The following is a 13,587-nucleotide window of genomic DNA, read 5'->3' as shown; positions in this document are numbered from 1 at the left end:
GGTCGTGCCCTCAGCGGCGCCCGCAGGCGGCGCTGGAGGCGCGGGCGCTCGGCCTCTGCTCCCAAGATGGCGGCGGCCGCCTGCGTGCCGGTGCGGGTGTGCCACCAGGAGATCGTCAAGTTCGACCTGGAGATCAAGGCGGCCGTGCAGGTAGCGCCGCCCGGGGCTCCCTCACCCCACCGAGGCCGCGGTTCCCCTCTCCCCGGCCGGCTGCAGGGCGCCCTCGGCCTCGTAGGGCGGCCCCGCTGACTGGGCCGTTGTCTTCCAGGACATCCGGGACTGCCCGGGGCCGCTGAGCGCCCTCACGGAGCTCAACGCCGCCGTGAAGGAGAAATTCCGGCATCTCCGGGGCCGCATCCAGGTGAGGCTGGGGGGGAGGCTGTAGGGATGAGCTGAGGGGGGGGGCTGTGGGCTGTGAGGGTGTTAATTCCCCGAATTAATCGCTGCTAATTCGCCCCCTCGCGGAGGGGAGGTGTGTGGGGGTGTCCAAGCTGCAGGTGGCAGCAATTCGGCTGATTTTTGTATTTCTGCTTTCTGTCCAAGGAGCTGGAGCAGATGGCGAGGGAGCAAGATAAAGAGTCAGAGAAACAAGCCTTGCTGCAGGAAGTGGAAAACCACAAAAAGCAAATGCTTAGGTAGGCTGGGCCGCTGATGCTATTTACAGGTCTCCTGTACCCTGAGGTACCTGACTTCCATGCAGAATTTCAGATCCTGTTTTGCAAATGCAGTCAGTGGCATGATGCTGTTTTGCCCAAGACCAAGAGTGGATCAGGGACTAAAAGGATAGGGCTCTCTTCTCCTCTCTCTCTCCTGTTCTGGTTTTCTGACCAGATACTCTTCCTTTGAACAGCTGAGCCTGTAAGCAAGTGGCTTGAGAGTATTTTTTGACTCCTAGCCCAGTATTCTTCTCCTTGCTCCGTAAATGATACACTTAGAAAAAGAAATGAAAGAACTGTGTAGTCTATGGTATGATACAGAGAAAGACCATGTATGTATCAGACATATCATATGCTCAGTTAAGATGACTCTGAAAATTGTTTCAGTGTGCAGGGTGTTACCATCATACTACAACGTTGTGCTCTTGTGATTTCAGCAATCAGGCGGCTTGGAGAAAGGCAAATCTGGCATGCAAAATTGCTATTGACAATGCTGAGAAAGATCAACTGCTGCAGGGAAGAGACTCCTTGAGACAAAGGTATTAAGGTGTCCGCGTGAATGATGTGAAACTTAAACAGCATATGCTGTATTCGCTAGTATAAGTGGAAGTGATGTAATATTTCGAAGTTATTTGATTGCATCTAGAACATTTCTTTTAAGGAGGGTGGCTGTTTTCTGTGGAGGTTTAAACTGTTAAGAATTGTGATAATTTCAAGGGTTTTTTGGTGTTGGCATCTCAAAGCAGAGAAGGGGTTGTGGTAGACTTCACAGTTTTCCTGACAATCTTTTATATTAATTCCAGTCGAGGTCATAAACATGTAATGGATCATTGCGCAAGCTGTTTCCACATGTAAAACTGGATATAAGCTTCTATAATTAGTGCATTGAGAAATTTTCTTATTCAGGACCATGAAGCAGCAAATGGGATACCTAGGATAATGAAGTGGTAGTTTGTATCAGTGCTTCCATGCCACCTCTTGAAGTTGTACCATCATGGATGAATAACCAGTAAAATGTAGGCGTACGTGAGACTGAGCCACAGTTATTTTGGCTCCTGACTTTAATATTTTGCAATTTTTCCGTGGTGGCTTAGTGAAGATAATCTCCGGTTCTTATGCAGTAAAACCTGTTTGCGTCTTTTGTACACAAAGTACAGCCATACTTTCTTGCAGTACCCAAAGACACAATTTTATCCCTTCATGCTTTAATTTTTTTTCTCTTCTTTTTTCAGAAAGACTACAAAGGAAAGTCTGGCAGAGAGTGCAAGTAACATCACGGAGAGTCTGATGGGCATTAGCAGGATGATGTCACAGCAAGTCCAGCAGAGCGAGGAGACTGTGCAGACCCTAGGTACAGATGTAATTGGGTGAATGGGTGGGGGTTGGATGGCTGACGGTCCTGTCACCAGTCCTGTTAGGATGAGGAGTGGCAAACTGTCATGATGGGGAGCACAGTGGAAAGTGCTGTAGGAGAACTTGCTGTGATTATAATTAAAGAATTATCCAGCAGAACTCCTCTAACATTTGAACGTAAACAGAAAATAATAACGTACATTGTATGAAGCTTTTTGCTGGAGTTTTTGTTTCATGAGCGTGAATAAACAAGGAATAGGGGACAGGATGAGGAGCTCTGGTTCTAGTTTCATGTAAAAGCAGTCGTAAAAGCAGTGTGAGCTCACACAGTGTTAAGAGTGTGTTTGGTGTTACTCTGTGCTACTGTCCTGGCATGCATTTGGTAACAGAGAAAATAAAAGCATAGGTACAAGTCCATACTTAGAGGAAACTTGGTATGACTAGGAAGACTGTTTTCATCCCTTTTCCAGCTGGGATGACTAAGAGATGAGGCGATCAAGTGACTTGAACCCAAGGTCATTTGCTCTGTCAGCAGTGCATCAGGGACTGTGAAACCAAGATTTCACTCTGTTCTTTGGCTTAGACTCCTAAGACAATAAATCAAGTGACCTGTCAAAATTGGTGATTCATGAACCATTTAGAAGTTGGATCTGCATTGCCTGGGCCTCTTACTAGCTGTGCTTTTGTGCAGAAGAGAGAACAGTTTAATGACTAGGATAAATAATGCAACTTTTGCCCTCCTTTGGGGGCTTTCTACCCCTATCTGAGGATGGCAGCTGGGCACAGTTTGTTCATGCAAAAGTAGCATGTTTCTTCTCCCATTAAAAAGACAGTTTGGCAGACACTTTGTCACCCTGTTTCTGACTGAACAACACTTGGAGCTCATCAAGGGAAAAGCTATAAAAGGTCATTTACAAAACCCAGCTGCAAATTTTGAATTGGCAGTTAGAATTTCCTTTTTTTTTTTTTTTTCTGGGCAAGTCTTATCCTAGTACGCTTTGAATATATGCAGCTAGAAAGCTCTGCTTTGTCATCAGTAATGGAAAGCAACAGGTTTTCTTTTTTCACTTAGATCAGAATACCTCTTTAAGATGGGACAAAATGATTTGCGAAGTATTGCAGAAGTACTTCCACTATGCTTGCTTTTGTGAACCAGACAACATACTTAGAGTACTTTCCTTAATCAGTCAGTTCAGTATAGAGTGATAATACCAGCATTCACGCTAGTACGAAGTATGCATTCTGTACTGGAAGAAGAAGGAGACTCCAGGGCATTTGCTTTCTGTCCTTTATTAATTTGAAAGAAGGAAGGCTGATGGGTCTCGGGATTTGGTTGGTTGGTTGGCTGTTTTCACAGGGAAAACAAAGTTGAAAACGACCAATGTCTTCCAGTTTTGGCATATTCTCAAATTCTGTCTTTGATTGAGGTTTATTAATATGCTTTTTCTGTAGTTGATTTTGCCTTTTTGAGTAGAAGAAAAACAAAAAGAATTTGTTTGCCAAAAAGAATTGGGTTTGTCAAAAATGGTAACCATAAAACAAATTTTTAATTGTTTGAAGAGAATAATTAAGGAGTTCATGCTGTTCCATGCTGCTTTTGCACTCTCTTTAGCCCCATCTGAATCATAATGATATACAGCTGTGACTTCGGGGAACAGTTTCAGTTGTCCATTGGATATATTCAAATAATGACTTGACCTGCTGCTGCTAGAACTGATGGTGATGGTGATTCCTCTTAAATTGGTGGTTCTAGCGCCATTCTTATTTCACTCTACTTCCAAAGAGCTCTCAGGTAGAAATGACTTTGTTCATAAAACTAACCTAAAAATTAAAACTTCAGTAATGGGACGTAGGGCCTTTAAGTCATTCAATACGTGTATTTTGCTTTGCATTTTTCCTTACCACATCTGGACTATTGAGTTGTAAAAAATTCTGCAAGAACACAGCCTGCTTTTGTCTTAGCTGTAAGTCTGACGCAGGAGGATCTCACAGTCACTACCTGTATTGCCAAATACTGCATGCTTACGTCCGTTGTCAGGTATTTTTGAAGCGCAACCAGCTGAATCTTTTTCTTCTTTGTTCATTTCAGCCAATTCTTCACGAACCATCCTGGAAGCAAATGAAGAATTTAAGTCCATGTCTGGGACAATTCAGTTGGGGCGAAAGCTAATAACAAAGTACAATCGCAGGGAACTGACCGACAAGCTGCTAATCTTTCTTGCCCTTGCCTTATTCCTGGCCACTGTGCTCTATATTTTGAAAAAAAGACTCTTCCCGTTCTTGTAAAATTCCAAAGCTAAACTGAACTATTATGAAAGATTAGAAAGGGATGGCAGAATAATGTTAGGCTTATTATAAAAGGGATATTGCAATAGCTGAAAGAGTGTTAGAGCAGGCATGACTTCATACTGTCCCCATGGAGTACACAACCTGACTAAGAAGAGCTTAAATGAAGACAAGTTGGGAAGAAGCGGTTAGATCAAAGTGTGGAGAGAAGAAACACCAATCTGCCTGCAGGTTTGGGGAAGCAGACAAACACTTGAGGAACTAGGCACTCAGAGGTGCCAGTCTTACCTTTTATCCTCTCTTCATTTTGCCATGAAATTAACTTTTCCCTTTGGTTTGAACTGGAAGCTGCGTTGGTATCTGTGTGCGAAGTGCTGAGAATAAGAGGAAAGATGGAAGAGAGAAAGTCACATACATTCCGTTAATAAACTATTTATTGTATCTATGTAAATCGGGTTTTGTTTAAAAACAAAGTCTAACGGATTGAAAGAGCCTGAATAACTTTCAGTGTAAAAATTCTGCTTAATGCTTGCAGTAGTAGGTGCTTCTGGAATGTTTTTTTCCAAGAAAGTAGCACCTTTGCTCTGTTCTTCTGGCAAAGGACTCTGACCAAAGAAAAATGGAAGTCTCACTTGTTACGATTAACTCCTGCAGTGTTTGAGATTTGTACAGTCAATCTGTTGAAATCAAAAGACTTTTTTTTTGCTTTTCTTTATGGAATTCCACTGAATGTTTTATATCTGCAAAATAGTGACACGTTCTACATTTGAACATTTTTCTTACTCATACAGTCGGTCTTTTCTCAGTTAGTCATTGTAAAGGATTTTACTGCCTTTCCTATCTCTTGTGCTCTCGTAATGGGAGTTGATTTGCTTTAATAATGTAGGTACCAACATGCCTCACTCTTTGCATCGCATTGAAGTACCAGAAATGCACTGCACTGTTCTTCAAACTGGTGTCACCTTCCCCTAATGAAATTGTTTCATTCCTTCTTCAGAGCTGACTGGTAAAGTTGATGTTCTGTTCAGGAAGTTCTCACAGAATGGTTAAATGTTGTCTTAATTTCACTGATGGAAGTAAACTTCTTAAAAAGGCAGTGGTACATGTATCTTAAAAAATACTGCGTGAAGTTCTCAAAGTTTAGAGAGAATAGGTGACTAGTGGATTATCTATCACAGTGATATTCGTTTTCCAGATCTTATCAGTGGGCACAATTTACCCTTTCGCTGGCAGCTGCTACAAGCTTAGTTAAATAAGTGAGTAGCAGTAGACTCTGATAATCCAAACCCCTGTACAGGACAGTGGAAGTGGTGATTGTGTGACTATGTGCATAAATGATAAAAGCTGGAATCTGTCATCTAGGTCAAAATCAAAGCCTCTGTTTGAAGAGTTAAAATATTTGAGCTTTTCTTCCTGGTGCAGTAACAGGGATTTGGAAGCCTTTCCACTAGGACTGATCCATCCCATAGAGGGCAGTGCTGCGTATCTGTCGTGAGCATTTTCTTGCTCTGGCAGTCCTGGAAGGCCCAGGGCAGAATGGATGTGGCTTTTCCCATATTGTTTACTCGTCGAGTTTCAGTGCAGCCTTCCTAATAGCTTCTCCCGAGATGCAGAATTACACAAAGATTGAAATAAGTTGAAACTGTGCACGTTCCAGTTTTTAGTAAGAAAGAAATTACTTTGTTTAAGAAAAGATACATTACAGAAAATCAACACATTTGGACTTTTAAATAATAAATAAAAGCCTTGCTTTGGAACAAGTCTTCAGAGGAGCAGACTGCTAACCAAGGAAAGCACTGTGCAGTCCATGGGCGGGAGCCACAACAGAGTACGTTTCTTCCAGCTGGCTGTTCAGCTTATATGTAACACCTCCAGCACCAGGCTAGAACCTTCTCAACCTGTCCCCCTCTGCACAGATGCGTGGAAGTGTTTGTGCATTGATATCTGCGTGCAGAGCATGGACTTCTGTCCCCCCAGTCTTGGAAAGTCTTTAAATACAAACATTATTTAAAGAATGAAGATTATTTACTTTATAAATACATCTCAAATAAGTTGCTGTGCAGCAGCTCCTATTTTCCGGATCAGCAGTGCGGTGCTGTTTCACACAGACCAGGCAGAATTCTCCTTTCTAGATGATTTTCTTCCTTCTAGGCTGGCTGCAGCAGTGCTTTATTTTTTTCCCTAAGAAAAACAGTCTTGTCTTTCTGAAACGCAGCACCTGCAGGTGGTCAGACACTAGCTGCCTCAGTATTTCCTCCCTCGTGTGGACACAATACAAAAATAGGTTGCTGCTAATCTCTGAGATACTGGGACGCTAAGCAGATGATAGAGCTGTGCTGTAAGCAGCGATGCAGTGCGACTGTCTGCAGGAAGTTTCACTTGGTTTATCTTTGCTACGTGTTCCCCTCAGAACAGAGGCAAACCTTAAAAACCAAGCAGCCTTCTCATGGTGCTGAGAGTTTCAATAAATTCTGTTTCAAAGGGGTGATCTTTATGTATAGGCATTGTAAAGTAGCGGTGTGAGGGGAAATAGATGGATTACCAAACATCTTGTTTGCTCTGTTTCTGCAGTGGTACTGAAATTGTAGCTCTCAGACCTTGACCCGCTGGCATGCACTGAGAGCAAAAAATAACTGTTAAGGATCTTCTGTATGACATTTGTTCTCTGTCACATCCGGATTTCATTAAAAAAATTCTAGCCCTTTTGTATACATAACTACCTTCTCTGTATAAACAGACTTTAAATTTACAGCCCTTGGAGACAAGCAAAATAAGTAAAAAAAGATCAAAGACAACCAGACCTTTTGGAAGAAAGGAGTAGAAACCTTGCCTGGGACCCATGGGGTCATTTGGCAGCACTTGGTGCTCGAACCATTTCCCTCTGTGGGAAGGCGGAAGGCATCCAGCCTCCTGATGGGCCAAAGACTGGAATAAATAATCAGTGGAGGTAGTGAGATAAATGTTATTTCCTCTTTGGGGTAAGACAGGTGATTTGATGAAGCACCATCTCCAGCACGTGGAGCCAACCGCCCCAAGGTGATTTAAGGTGCCTTAACGGACCATTCTGCTTGGTGGTTGGGTGCTGGAGCTCTCCTGGGCTTGGCAGGATGCTGAAATCAGCCCATATTGCCCCCAGCTGAGGGGTGCGCTCAGGCATGGTCCCTGCATGCTGCAGCATGGCATCTGGCTTGCTCCTGCCCTCCAGACCTCCCTCCTGCCCACAAGGTAGGTGTCTGCATCTAAACTTTTGAATAACTGAGCAGGAGCGGTACTGGGGGGAGAGGAGGTGATTGTTCCTGGCTTTTGTTGTCTCATATTTGCAATGTTTCTCCTGTAACTGTGGAAAGTTAGGTTTGTCTGGTTCTCCCATCTCTGAAGAGGGGTTTTATTTGTATCTTCTGCCTTCTAGGTGGGCTTGGTGGCTACCTCCTTAATGTGAAGAATTGCCTAGGGTGGTATGTCTCAAGGTTTTGCTGCTGCTGTGTGCCTGAGGCTGCGTTGTGAAAGGTAAAAGCTGGCGTCACAGCAATTTATTTGAAAGCAAGTGGTGTTTTCTAAGGCATGTCACCCTGTGAGTCTGCCCTGATGAGTGCAGCGGAGCCACCGGGGTGGTGAGACGAAGACAGTCCTCCTTCCTACTGCGTGGTTTGGCTCGGGCATCGTTTGGGGAGCACGGACCAGGAGCTCCAAGACTCCTGAAACAAAATGTGTTTGGGGAGCTTTGGAGTAAGAAAGGAAGAGAGTTTGGGGCTGTGCCAAAGGACTGCAGTTTCTTTGCAAAATACCATGAGTGAGCACAGGCACCTCAGCTCGCCTTCAGCCCCGTTTAGGAGGCATCAGTTCTGGTATTAGATGAGCTGGTGCTTGGGTTCGTGCTTGGGTTTGTGCTTGTATATGATGGCACCTGTGTGGCACCATTGCTACCGCTGGCTGATACCCACGTCAAAGCAAACAGCGCTCTTGGTGCTCCGAACTGTTCCTCTCCCCCAGGCAGCAGGTGCCAGATGTGGTGGCTGTAAGCTGATAGCGGATCCGTTGCTGAAAAACAATTCCAGTTTAAAAACTTGTTCCCTCAAAGACCATTGCTTTAAAACAAAGAGCGTATAATTGCTATGAGCTTTGAAAAGTGCTGAAACCTCCCTGCCCTGGAGTTTGGAGGCTGGGACAGGCAGCTGGCAGCAATCAAAGAGCTGTGAGTTAATGAGCTGCTCATCAGCTGAGCCTCATTAAGTACCTGTATAGCCTCCAGCCCAGCCAGAAGCTATCTGAAGGATACTGGTGTCTTGTTGTGGTGCTGGAGCTCCTAGGGATGAGGGTGGGGACACTTCTGATGGTTTGGTGGATTTATAAGTTCTTACAAAGTCTGCTGGTTTGAAAGTCCATTTTGGTTCTTGTCTGTGGGGTCCAACTGACTGAGATAAGCTTGTGATTTCTGAACACCTGTGGAAAAGGGACAGAGGAATGGGAGCTGATCCTCAGTCCCGGTACACACATGCTTATTTACAGAATTCAACAAATGATAAATGAGGTGGCTGCTGAACAGGCAGTGGTTGCAGTTCAACGTGAACCTGAGGGAAAGAAATGGAAAGTTTTAACGCACTGTGTAATTGTGCTATAAAGACTTGCTTGTTTTGTAATTCTTTGACGTTGTTATGGTGTCAGCAAATACAGCAATACTGCAGGATAATTCACTGTGGGGAAGAAAAAAAAATGTTATTTTTCTTCCCCCTTCTAAGAATTGAGGCAAAACTGAGCATGTATTTGAACTTCTCCTTTTGAAATGCTTTCCACATAACTGGCCTTACCGAAATGGAAGGGTGAATTCATAGCTTGGATGTTTCTAAAAATGTCTCTGCCAAATGTGTGCGGCTGCTATCACATGCCAAGTGGTCCAGAGCGAGCCAGGCTGGAATCTCTGGGGGCTGAGAATATCCAGGGGGCATGTGTCTGCTTGTCTGCAAATATGCTGGGCCCTTCTTTTGAAGGGGGGGGGGGGGGGAATTATCCGAATGTGTTTGTAACGGTGTGATCCCACCAGAAGTGAGATCTAAAGCAGATATTTTAATGAGATGTGGTGCCTTTTTGATTCTGTATTGCTGCAAAGTGCGCCAAGCCCTTTGTGTAATTGGTGCCCGAGTGCTTGTTGTGCTTTGCCCCTCCAGGTGGGTGACAGTTCTCCAAAGCAGCAGCAGGTGCAGCGTGCCAAAGGCACTCAGCTCTACCAAAGCAGTGTGGCTGCTCCTGATGCCCCGTCGTGCAAGTGCCAAGTATCCTCAATGGGTTTCTTCTAGTTGCTGACATCAGTACAGTTCTTTCTCCGAGGATAGCTGCTGAGAGAAGGACCAAAGCTCCAAAACGTAATGCTTTTCATAGGGCTGGAAGTTTGCTCTGGTGTTGATTGGTTTCCCTGGTTATCTGTGTTTGACGGTCACGGAACAGCAGAGGTTGGATGCGCCTCTGGAGGTGACGTTTGGATGGGCCTCCAGTGGAGGAGTCGCTGCCCAGGGCTGTGTCCAAGTGGCTTTTGAAGCCCTCCAAGGAGGGAGACCCTACAAGTTCTCTGGTCAAACCGCGCCAGTGCTCAGTCACCTGCCCAGTAAAGAAATGCTTCCTTGTGTTCAGATGGGTCCTCTTGTGTTCTAGTTTGTGCCCAGTGCCTCTTGTCCTGGCACTGGGCACCGCTAAAAAGAGCCTGGCTCTGTCCTCTATGCACCCTTCCTTCAGATATTCATGTATGTTTATAAGATCTCCCTGACCCCTCTATTTTCCAGCCTGAAGAGCCACAGCTCTTTCAGCCCACATTCGGTCCTTATTTGTACCACGAAGTAAGGTATTTTTTATACTATGAAAAACAAGCTCAGCTTAAGAGGTGGATAGAGCCTGTGTTATAGTTGGAATTTTAGCATAATATTCACCTTCCTAATGCAGCTGTTAATGGTATCATCAAACATTTTTCAATCATGTACATTTCTAGGCATGCTTTGTAAGGAATAATGGGATTAGTTGATGACAATGTCATCTTGCCAAGACTTGATGGCTGCAGGATTTCTCATGATCTGTAGAGAAACAGGAAGGTTAACTGAACTTAAAATGCTCGCAGGTAGTGAAGGCAGACTTTTCATGCTCCTTTCCAGTTATACTGCGGTATCTGGAGCACTGTCATCTTTCTAGTTGCATTTCACACTGTGAATGTCTTTGACTCGTGGACTAATTGCAGCTGGGAAGTGCAGAACCAGCTCTTGCTCCGTCTGCTATCTCTGCACTGGTCCCACTGTGCTGTCAGGTTTTTGGCTGAATGAGTGCATCCAGGGGCTCTCGCGTCATTTCACTGCTATCTAAATGGGTAGCGAGGATCTGAGTAACAAAGGTCTGGTTTCGTTCTTATGTTCTGAATAAGGCTAAATCTACAGACGCCCTGATTAATAAGGGCACATCCGTAAGGACCTAGTTTTTAGAAAGAATATTTCTTAGTCCAGTTTCACTTAGACTGTTTCCATGGTATGTTTAGCCACTTTTTGCCATTGCTATCCCACCTGGATAAGTAGGAAGTCTCTTAGATGTACGTGCTTTTTTGCTACTTTAATGAACTTGGTTCTTCTTATCATCAGAGATGACCTGTTTTTCTGATCTATTTCTTCTTGATAGGTGACTGAGTTTTTCTGAAGGATGCTTATTCCTACGCTTCAATTACAAGTTCAGCGATGTTGCAGCTCTTGATAAGCTCCTTCCTTAGTATGTTAATTCTGGTGCTGCATGTAAATGGGTTTCATGCAACTGGTAGCCGCAGGGAATGGCATGCTTCCAGCACAGACCTCGGGTACTACTGCGAAGGAGAGATGCAATAAATACCGGTCTCACCGCTCATGAAGCGATGAGTATCGGATGCCAAAGCGCTGGGTAAATCATGAGGCTTATGCAGCCCTGCAAAGTCACTAAAAACAACTTTGTAGGGGTTGTGAGAAGTAAACCTGGTGAAGGGCTCTCCCTGGGGTGCCGTGGCACCTCAGCATCACGTAGAGCGCCGCGGTCTTGTCCTTCCAATTGGGCTTCCCTTTATTTTTAAACCTGCAGCGTGAGACCGATCAGATGCTATCGCTGCTGACCTTTGTCTCCTGCCGCAGCGGCGGAGCTGACTCGCGTGTCCCGCTTATCTCCCTTCTCCGAGGCTGCCAGGCAGGGTCGCGGGCTGTGCCGCCGTCCTGCGAGCCGCTTTGCCCTGCGTTTGGTGTCAGTTTCTGCATGAAAGGAAAATGCCACTCGGCTGCTCTGAGCCTGGCCTGGTGATAATGCTGCGTGCGTCCCTCCGCTCCCGCGATAAGCGCCCAAAGGGCAGGCAGGGAGAACGTCTCCGCGGGGATCAGCGCACACCAGGCCCTATAGATAGAACCACATATATATAGAACAACATGAAAGCTTTTTGCTTGCTTCTTTTCAACAGCGTGCTGGCTACGTATCGCGTGCAGGGACGCTTTCGGACCTGACCCCTGCAGGGGTCTGCTCTCGCTGTGCCCGCCAGGTCCTCGCTCTGCGTCGTCCCAACGGGAACGCAGATTTGAAACTGAAACCCGCGGCCCCTGCAGAGTGTTGTTTTGTGGTCCTGATAAACGAGCGGAGAGGTGGATTGGTTTCCCTTTATCTTCAAAAAGGACAGCGGGGGAAAAAATTTCTGTTTGGATTATTGGCTTTTTGTAGGTGTCACCCAACTCCCCAGCAGTTGTTGCTGCTGCTGATCTGAGATAACTCTGTCAGTGGCATCTAGGTGCTGACATTATTGCTAGCTGGTCTGAAATGGAGATAAGATTTTCTATATTGAGTAAGGCTATTGATCCAGTTGGCCTCCTATCCCATGGCTGATAATAGTAAATACTTAATGCATCCAAGAGAAGCGAGCCTTGCCTTCATCTGAGTTTGTGCTCCGATACAGTGCTGCGTATTTGGGATTAAACAAATGAATTCCTTTCTGAGCCGTGTTCGACAAAGCATTTTTCTTTTGTTTCTTATCGTTTGGATATATAATTGTGTGTGCTGCCAAAGATCTTAATGTTACTCACGTTAGTTTAAATGTCAGAGAGTGTATTTGAAAATAGCTGAAGCACAAATGCAGGTAGCTCAATGCGAGTAGTTTGACGCCAGCAACTCCCAGCTTCCAGTTAGCGACTGCTTTGTGCCAGTAAGCTGTCTGCTTCTTCAAAACCAGCCACAAAAGGAGGGGAGGGGATTTCTTTGTGCTGATTCTTTTTTAAACAGTTTTGTCTTTGTACTGGTATCTGTTATTACTAAATAGCAGACTTTAACCCAAACTTAGCTCCTGATCTCCCACAGACCTAACAGTAAATAGCTCTGTAGGCAATTAGAGAATATTCGCAATGAAATGCAAAATGGGAATTCACTTTTGGTCAAAACTGCATGTCAATTAATTTCTGTAAAGATGTATGTGGATGTTCATGTTTACGTACCACAACAAGAGCTTTTGGTGTTACTGCCTTGTGAAAAGCACATTAAATTACCGCTGTTAGAGGAATCTGCAAATGTTAGTGAGCTTTAAGAGAGAAATCGCCAGCAGAGTATTCTAGTACCTAAAACATCCAACAGTAAATACGGAATGCTCCTTTCGGGAAGGGGGCAAAAAAAACAAAACCTTCTGTGTTTATTTATAAACTTTGATTAAGACTTCGCTTTGGCAGAGCTATTTTGGGGGATTGAAGCCGATGTTAACAGCCCTTTCCACACTGACCTATGTTGTGTAAGGCATGGGATTGTGTTGTAGTAGAAACCAGACCCTTATTGTTAATTAACATCCCAGTGTTATGAAGTACCTTGTCCATGACCCAGTGGAAGAAAAAACTCCCCCAGGTAAGTGGAGCCGCTCAGTATCTCTTGCAGCCCGTGCACACCTCCGACTCGCTGCAGCTTGCTCCAGAAATGCGCTCATCAGCCCCAGGTGCTGCTGGTGACAAACATTTTCTTTGCCTTTGTACACTAGGGCATTAGATGGGGTGTTTCAATTCACGATCAATTATTTTTAACTGAAGAATGATAGCCCTGTGTCTAAATTATCTCAGGGCTTAATTCACATCAGTTAAACCTTTTCAGAGGCTTATTAAAATTCCTTAAGTGTGTCCAACTTATCAGCAGTTGAGTGTCGATGGCATTGTACAAATGTTGCTATTGGAAATAACTGAAGTTTTGTTTGACTCTATTAGTCCCATATATACATATTGCGCCTGTGACTATTAATACTACTTAGTACTTACACGACTCCTTTCATCTGGCGATCAGGAGGCATTGCCCG

General features: G+C 44.7%; 1 protein-coding gene across 1 annotated transcript; it reads left to right on the top strand.

Moving 5' to 3' along the window:
* Window positions 1-6: 6 nt before the first annotated feature.
* On the top strand, window positions 7-7,007 carry BNIP1 (BCL2 interacting protein 1). The gene is made up of 6 exons (XM_035559743.2): window positions 7-150; window positions 269-361; window positions 544-635; window positions 1,094-1,195; window positions 1,889-2,007; window positions 4,099-7,007. The coding sequence occupies exons 1-6, from the start codon at window positions 67-69 to the stop codon at window positions 4,293-4,295; spliced, it is 687 nt and encodes a 228-aa protein (XP_035415636.1). The 5' UTR covers window positions 7-66; the 3' UTR covers window positions 4,296-7,007.
* The last annotated feature ends 6,580 nt before the right edge of the window (window positions 7,008-13,587 follow it).

This window comes from Cygnus atratus, chromosome 14 (genome assembly GCF_013377495.2).
Source record: "Cygnus atratus isolate AKBS03 ecotype Queensland, Australia chromosome 14, CAtr_DNAZoo_HiC_assembly, whole genome shotgun sequence".
In the NCBI taxonomy this organism is placed as follows: Eukaryota; Metazoa; Chordata; class Aves; order Anseriformes; family Anatidae; genus Cygnus; species Cygnus atratus.
Note: the sequence above shows the minus strand (reverse complement) of the source record. Positions and strands in the feature narration are given on the sequence as shown.